This window comes from Belonocnema kinseyi, chromosome 1 (assembly GCF_010883055.1).
Source record: "Belonocnema kinseyi isolate 2016_QV_RU_SX_M_011 chromosome 1, B_treatae_v1, whole genome shotgun sequence".
NCBI lineage: Eukaryota > Metazoa > Arthropoda > Insecta > Hymenoptera > Cynipidae > Belonocnema > Belonocnema kinseyi.
Genome location: NC_046657.1, coordinates 9980685 through 9989725, shown reverse-complemented (window position 1 = coordinate 9989725; position 9041 = coordinate 9980685). Strand labels below are relative to the sequence as shown.

The 9041-nt window shown below is 27.7% G+C and overlaps 1 protein-coding gene across 1 annotated transcript in view; it reads left to right on the top strand.

Moving 5' to 3' along the window:
- Positions 1 to 3424: 3424 nt before the first annotated feature.
- Positions 3425 to 9041, top strand: part of LOC117179947 — a 54944-nt gene continuing 49327 nt past the window's right edge. Inside the window, exon 1 of the mRNA XM_033372223.1 lies at positions 3425 to 3522. Coding sequence (XP_033228114.1) covers positions 3465 to 3522 — 58 coding nt within the window. The 5' untranslated portion in view covers positions 3425 to 3464. The remainder of the gene's footprint in view (positions 3523 to 9041) is intronic.

Genomic DNA, 9041 nt, shown 5'->3' with positions numbered 1-9041 from the left:
TGAAATAAAATTTAAAAGCTTTTGAAGGATGCCTAGACTATTTAAAATAAATATAATGTAACTTCTAATTTAAGAAATGTTAAGTTAAAAAAATTATTTTTCAATTTTTAATTTAGACTATTGAAAATGTTAACGTGGATTTATATTTTTGGAACTTAATCTGAATCTTTGAACTCTATCATTTATAAAAGTTCTAAATTTTGCAGTTTATTTGTATTTCACTTAAAACTGTTGAATTTAAAAGTGTTAGTAACTCCCATTTGGTAAGTGTAAATTTTTTAGCATTTGAATACACAATTTTTTAATTGAAAACTTTTAAACTTCAATTTTGAAAGTTAGAAATTCAAGGGTTCCACTTTGAATGCTTTAGTTTGTTGTTTATTGTTTATTACCGTATATGGAAAAATGTTTAGAATATAGTTTGATTTTTTAAATTTCATTGGCCGTGATATTTTCGATGAAACAGAACCGAAATGACTTGATTTTTATCGTCAACGAGTCATACTCAGTGAAACCGACATAAAAAGTTTGTGTTTGAGAGCGAAAAGATCAGTCTAATTCAGAAGAATGAATATTTACCTTATCGCTGTTTATATTATTTCCAAATGTAGATAGCACAGCACAAAAACACAATTGTAATTGTCCTGACAATTTTGAATTTGATTCAAAATCACAGCTGATCGCATGTAAACATTGAAAACTCATCTAACGAGAATTAGCGCATACCACCGACAGGGGCGCTGCAGTACTTCCGCTTCCCCAGCGAATAGTAGCTTAATGTGGCTAGTCCCCTCTTATTCCTATGTTCATGTGTGAACCCTATGTTAAGGCTTAGTCCGAGAAAAGGTACCTCCAAATGCACTTTAACGCTCTGGGGAAAAGTGTAATTTGAGTGTATATGCTCTGGCATATGCTACGGTCGTATACAAAGTTCTGGGACTCTTGTGGTGGGGGAAGTCCCCTTATTGAAGCTTCCAGTTCATTCCAAAAATTGCCACTAGAGGGTATAATAGTAGAATAGTGGCGGTTCGATTTGAAATTTGGACGTGATAAAATTAATATTTTCAACATGTATTTAATAATTTAAATAATATGGATGCATTTTTAAATTTAAGCAAAATAATATACACACAGTAAAGCTTAAACCACGAAGGAATAATAAGGAGATCTAACTCCGTTTCCCCACTTGGCAATAGAAACATTACCGTAAGTGGTATTCACATTACAGGAAGATTTGAAATTTTTCGTGCGCAGGTGCTCAGTTGTCCTCTTCCTATACATGGAAAAGTGTGCGAGTGAGAAAGTTTGTCAAATTGACGGAAGTTAGAGAGGTTCTGTTGGTTTGTTTTGATGCAGGTGTCAAGCGCCGGGTTGTGGTGCAAGTTACACGCCGATGAAGGCGAATACACTTCGTTTTTTTAAAGCCCTCACTGTACGTACAATAAACGTCTAATATATTTTATTGTTTTACCTGTCATTTAATTTTAATAGAAATGATTTAGAAATTTAACCTTTACTCACTGCCTGAGTGCCTGCGGAGAATTTCTCGGAGCTTCTCAGAGCCTTGAGAATTCTTAGCATATACTCTGAGATTTCTATCGGTAGGGCGCTTTATTATAATATCACATTATTTGCAATTATCCGTGCTGATTAAATTGTATACATGCTTATAAATACGTAATTTACCCATTTATAAACTGACTCACCTCATAATAACTTTTAATGAAATTATAATATTTTTCATGTTTACGTTTCGAAAAACTTTAAACTTTTCAATCAAGTTATATTACCTCCATTATTTCTTTATCATATTGCAAATTTAAAAGGTACTTACCTATACTTTTCTTTCTCAAAATCTGTTCACATATTTTTCAAACAAGTACTGAAAATACAGTTTATATATTTATTTCGTAAATCTTTCGTATGATGATCAACAAAAGAACAGAACCTCTCTAACTTACTTCAAGTTGACAAACTTTCTCACTCGCACACTTTTCCATGTACAGGAAGAGGACAACTGCGCACGAAAAATGTCAAATCTTCCTTTAATGTGCATACCACTTACGGTAATGTTTCTATTGCCAGTTTCAAATAGCTTCCCACTGACAGTTGGGACTCCTTATTATTCCTTCGTGGCTTAAACATTAGAAGATTAGACCCAAATTTTAAAAAGTGGACTTTCGTAAGTATAAAATAACTGAAATAAGGCAACGAAATATGTTAATATTTATAATTATGTTTGAATTGGAATGCCAGAAATTTAATGAAAGTAAATAATCTCGATAACAAAAATTTACTGCTAAGCAAAGTTGCAAATGGAATGCTTCGTTATAATATTTGAGGTTAGAAAACGTGTTTACGTTTTCAAACTCTTTACTACTCGACTAGTGTGCCATGTTGCGCGGTGACAGGATCGCGAAACTTTTTGTCTTGCGCAAGGGAATTTCTGCCACCAAGAAAGGCCCTCGCGGACAAAGATATCTATGATACGACCGTGGTATGTGCGCTTAGACCCAAGCTGCACGTTGGTCCAGCATGAACTAACGGTTATGTACAAAAGAATTGCCTCATGGAAAAATGTTTAATTAATTTTTTTGTTAATTTGACGAAATGAAAAATGAAGCTGTATTTGTAAAAGACGACAGAAATGAATTCAAAATATAATAAAGAGATTTCAGTTTCATAAATGTAGACATCCCTGGCATTCAGTTGGATCGAATATTTGGTTTAGATCAATCCGGGTCCTGACTGATTCTGATTCATTCGGATTTTTCAATATTTCTGATTCGATCGGGTGTTTTCGGTTAGAAGTATCGGATTGAGATAGATTAATTTTCAAGCGTTTTCCAATAAACGAGATTCAAAATTTTTTCGGATTGATTCGTATTGGCTCATATACAGATGTCGGAATGATTCGGAATAGTTCTGATTGACTGATTTTAGGCGATAACTTTTGAAATCCCATCTTCATAAAACGTTCAATATTTATTTATCGAAAATATGAATTTCTAAAAAATTCAACCAAATAGTTGAGATTTTTAACCATAATAATAAAATTGACTTCAACTTTAGTTTTTCGAAAATTCTCAAACTCTATTAGGTTTTCCCTGACATTCTCTGACTTTCTGGAATTACCTGATCTGTATCAACTCTGAAATTTAAAAAAGTTTCTGTATATTTAATTCTAGAATTAGCTTGTAAAAATATATGAAGTAAATATTATATATATATATATATTTGTTTAAACAATAAATGCTTTAAATTCTTTTAAATGCTCTATAAATGGTAAAGAAAAATTGAGGAATTATCAATTTATGTTTGAATTTTCGCGGGCATTTTAAAGTTGCGCGGCACATAAGGTAGATCGCATTACAGGTACTTTTCTTAACGACTGAGAAATAATGACGCATGAATCATCTTGATTCTCAGCTCAGTGAAGTCATGAACCATCGTGAACGCGGGTCATGGCGTATGTTAATGTGGCCGAGTGGAAAACAGATCAAGTGTGTGAATGGTTAAAAGGTGCAAAAAGTTTCTTAATATATTATTCATGATAAAAACCGTTTTTCCAGCTTTCGAAAGTGCTCTTTCTTTTGCGAAATAACCTCTCAAAATTAGTGTTTTCTCGTGAGAAATTTCATTTCCTGTGTGCTACGCCCCCACCCTTCAATGATTATATACTACGCACAGATCAGATTCAAGTGATCTGCGATTCATAAATTCCAAGTGCCAAACCATTCATAAATTTTAGAGGAAATTCCAAAAAGATATTTGCTCTTGACTCCGTCTTTCAGGGCACGTTTTCTTTCATTCATCGTCGTTTGTGTCAAGGTTTCCTCGGATCTGGATCAAAATAATTAAAAGTGAAAGTTTTAATTGAAGTGAAATGTTTGGATCCAATTATTGAAAGTGCCTTTAATTTGAATTTGGGCTTCAAAATAATCGAAATTCGAAAAAACGTTCTTTTTCGGAAGTCGGAATTTTGTTTTAGAATGAAAATTGGTGTGAATATTTTGTTTGTTTTGTTAGGCAATGTTTTTATATTTCATATGTACGAATAACTGTTTGAGCATGGATATTTTTATCAGAACTGATATGAAAAATTTAGTAAAATACACAAATTTTTTAGAGAAAGTTTTTCCAATTTGCAAGCGTGGTCATTTCTATGTCAGATTGGACATTGTCCATTCGTCCACAGCTTTTGCTACCAATTTTCGACTGGAAAGTAGAAAAATTTTTAAATTAAACAATTTTTTGGCCAGAGAAGGAGAAATTTTATGCGGAAACAATTTTTCGACCTAAAAAATAAAAAAATTTCAATTAACCAATTTTTTGCAATTATTTTTCATCTTGAAAAGGGGAAAATTTGGGAATTAAACAATAGTTCGGCCAGAGAAGGTAGAAGTTTTAAAAATAAACCCTTGTGTCACTTGAAACGGAGGAAACAGAAAAAGTAAATCTATTTTTGACTTGAAAGGGTAAGAGCTTACAAAGCAAACAATTTTTCGGATTAAAAAGGAACAATTTTTAAGGTTAAATGCTTTTGAGTCCTAAAAAAGAAAATGTTTAAATTAAACAATTTTTACAATTATTTTTCGCCTTGAATAAAGGAAAGTTAAAAAAATTACACCATTTTTCGATCAGAAAAGGGGGGAATTTTCCAAATAAACCATTTTTTCACTTGATGAAAATATTTGTTTATTTTCAAAAGAAAAATTTTTAATTAAACGTTTTTGTGCAACAATTTTTCGACTGGTAAATGGGAAAATACGGGGAAAAAATTTATCCGCATGAAACAGAAAACTCTAAAAAGTAAACGATCTTTTGTCCAGAGAAGGAGAAATTTTAAGCGTAAACAATTTTTCGTCCTAAAAAATATATATTATTTTAACTATCCAATTTTTGGAAGCCATTTTTCGCCTTGGAAAAATTCGAAAATTAAACAATTCTTCTAGTTCAAGTTTAAACACTTTCTGCTTGAAAAAGAAAAATGTAGAAATGAATCAAAAATGGCTAACATTTTTTGGATTGAAAGAGGATACATTTCAAATGTAACCACTTTTTCGACCTAAAAGATACAAAAGTTTAAATTAAACAACTTTTTGCAACCATTTTTCATCTTGAAAAGGGGAAAGTTTATAAAATTAAACAATTTATCGGCCAGAGAAAGGGAAAGTTGACTTGAAAGAGAAAGAGCTTAAAAATTCAACAATTTTTTGGATTGAAAAAGGGACAAATTTTAAAATTAAACTATTTTTCTACTTTAAAAAGGACATTTTTAAATTAAACAATTTTAGCAATCATTTTTCGACTTGAAAATTAAAAAAACACGAAAATTGAACAACTTTTGTGCTTGAAACTGAAAAATATAAAAATTATACAATCTTTTGTTTTAAATCGTTTAAAAAAGAAAAAATGTTAATTAAACAATTTTTTGCAAGCAATTTTCGCCTTGAAAGTAGTTACAATTGTTTGCAACAATTTTTCGGTGAGAAAAGGGGAATATTTTAAAAGTAAACACTTTTTTCTTGTAAGTGAGAGTTAAAAAAAAATGTCAGCTTTGAAATAGGAAAAATGATCAATTAAAAAAGAAAATCGATTTAAAAAGGAGAAAACTGAAGAAGTAAACATATTTTTAAGAGTCAAAGCTAAGCAATTTTTAGGATTAAGAGGACAAAATTTAGAATGAGAAATTAAAAAGGCAATAATTTTTGGCTTGAAAAAGGGAACGTATAAAAAGTTTAAAAAAAACTTCAGATAGAAATGCAGGAAAATCGCGACATTTTTTGAGAATTAAAAATCTTGAAGTTATAGATAATCGCACAGAAAATAATTATATATATTTTTTCATTTCCTGGATTTTTTTTTAATTGTATAATTTTTTTCATAATTTTCCAAGAATTTATCGAATCTTTTGTATAATTATCGTTTTTAGTTGAAAATTTAAGTATGTCGTGGAAACTTCATCTATTTTGTTGATTTTTTTTTCTTTTTGGTAAAAAAAATTCTTCTGGTTAAATAATTTATTTTAATGCTTGAAAATTCAAGTTTTTTTTGCAATTATTTCTCTCGCTTGACTAAAAATCTTTCTTAGTTCAAAATTCAACTCGTGTTAAAAAATCCTGATTTTTCATTGAATTCAACTGGTTTTGATTACAAATTAGCATCTTTTTTTGGTTGAAATTTTGAAAATTCATTTTAATTCGTCTTTTTTAGTAGAAATTAATTTTCTTGGTTAAAAAAAAAATTTAAGCTGAAAAATGTAATTATTTTAGTTATTCATAATTTTAATTTTAATTAATCTTTTCCGTTTAAAATCCAACTATTGCAATGAAAGATTGATCATTTCAGTTGAAAATTCAACAATATTTGAAAATGTAACTATTTTTTTCTATATATAAACAGTTTTTTTTTATTGAAATTGTATCTACTATCCCAAATGAATATTCTTAATTTTAGTTGGGAATTTATTTCTTTGGTCAAACATGAAGTTTTTAACTAGAAATTAACTATTCAATTTTTGTTTGGAGAATGATCTTTTTTGATTGAAAATTCGTCTTTTTGGTTGAAAATGTTCATTATTTTTAGTTTAAAATTTATCCTTTTGATTTAAAACTCAATTATTCTCGTTGAAGATTTATTACTTTAGAAAACTTTGTTTAAAAATGTAACCATTTTTTTTAAATTCGTTGTTTGTTTTAGCCAAAAACTAATTTTTTAAACTGAAAATATAACTATTCCATTTTTGCTTGAAAATTTATTTTTTTAATGGGCGACTGATCTTTTATTACTGATAATTCAACTATTTAGTTGAAAAATTATGTATTTTATTAAAAATTCAAATTTTTTTGGTAAAAACTTAATCTTCTGGATCGAAATTTTTTTACTTTTTCGTTAAAATTACAACTATTTCGTTCAAATATCAACTAATAATTTTTTTTTTTCAAAATTCATATTTTTTGGTTTACGATTTATAATTTTAGTTGAAAATTCCACTATTTTCTTATAAATGAACTTTTTGTTGAAAATTAATATTTTTGGTTGAAAATTAAACTATTCAACAAGTTGTTCAAAAATGAAACTATTTGGTTGAAAATTAAGTTTTTTGTTAAAAATTAATATTTTTGGTACAAAAGGCAACTATTTTGGTTAAAAATTAAACTATTAATTGGACAATTTAACTCTTTGGTAAAAAAATTCAACTTTTTGGTTCAAATTAAAACCATTTGTTAGGAAATTAAAATATTTGGTTGAAAATTAACTATTTGGTACCTGAAAAAAGCTTGGGACTGCCAGGACACTTTTTTCAGGTTTTGAGTGGACACTCTGATCCAGCTAAAATGTTTTAGCAATCGGTTTTTTAGAGTTTTCTTTTTTGGTTGAAATATCATCGATTGACATTTTCATTGAGAATTCACCGTTTTTGTTTAAAAATTAATATACGTGGTTGAAAGAACTACTTTGTTATATATCAATTTTTTAGGAGAATGTTAATCATTTTAGTTAAAAATTCATTTATAGATTGGAAAATTTTAAAAGTTTTTTTTTTAAATTTGAAAATATAACTAACAATCACTCTATTGTTGATTGGAAATGTAGATTTTTAATTGAAAATTTATATTTTATATTTCAAAATTTAACTACATATTTTGGTTGAAAATTCATGTTTTTGTTGAGGATTCAGCTTTCTGAAAATTCTTCTTCTTTGGTTAAATTCAATTGTTTTTATTTCGAATTAAAATAGTTTTAGGTTGAAATATCAAGTATTAGAAGTTTTGTCAAATATTTTATTAAAAAATGATTCTTTTCTGGTTCAATTTAACAGGCAGAAAATTCATTTTTTTAAAATTAAAAATGTATATATTTTATTTGAAAATTCTACTATTTTAGTAGAAAATTCAACTATTTTGTATAAAGTAAACAATTTGTTAAAAAAATTAACTGCATGTTAGAAAATTATGTATATATATTTGTTAAACGAATAGTGTCGAATAGAAAATTCGTCTTTTCACGTAGAAAATCAATCTTCTTTTTTGAAAATTCATCTTTTTGGCTGTGGATTCAACTATTTTGTTTCAAAAATAGCATTTTTTTTGTTCATTTTAATTGGTAGAAAATGACAATTTCATTTTTGGTCGAAACTTAATTTTTTTATTTAACAACTTCTCATTTTTCGTTGAAAATTTATATATTTTGGTAGGAAATTCAACTATTTTCTTAAAAATTAAATGATTTATTTGAAAAATTAAAAATCTGATAGAGAATTAACTTTTTTGTTGAATATTTATTATGTCGGGTGGAAAATTCAACTATTTCGTGGAAAATTAATCTATTTTGTTGAAAATTTCTCTCTAAGTAGAAAATTATTCTTCTTTATTGAAAAATCATCATTTTGGTTGAGGATTCAACCTTTTTAAATAAAAATTTCATGCTTTTTAGTGAAACTCAACCCATCATTTCTTGCGTCATCTGTTTTGTTCGAAAATTTAAATGTTCGTTTGAAAATTATTCTTTCTTTCTTTTTTATATAAAACTGATATCTGGTTTCGTTTAAATATGAAATAGTAATTCTTTTGTTGAGCATTTATCCTTTTTTTACGACTGAACTCTATTTGGTTCAAAATTCAACTATTTAAAAAAAAAATTAATTGCATGTTAAAAAATTCTCTTTTTTTTGGAAATGCATAGTGTCGGATAGAAAATTCAACTGTTTTATCGAAAATTCATTTATTTTGTTGAAAATTCATCTTTTTGGCTGTGGATTTAACTATTTTGTTAAAAAATAGTACATTTTGGTTTATTTTAACTGGTAGAAAATAAATTTCATTTCTGGTTTGAACCTGATATTAACAATCTGGCAGGTATTTAAGCGTTTCGTGGAAAATTCATGTATTTTGTTGAAAATTCGTCTCGGAGCAGAAAATTATTCTTCTTTATTGAAAAATCATCATTTTGGTTGAGGATTTCAACTTTTTAAAATGACAAATATGCATTTTAGTTTGATTCGACCGATCATTTCTTGAATCATCTGTTTTAGTCGA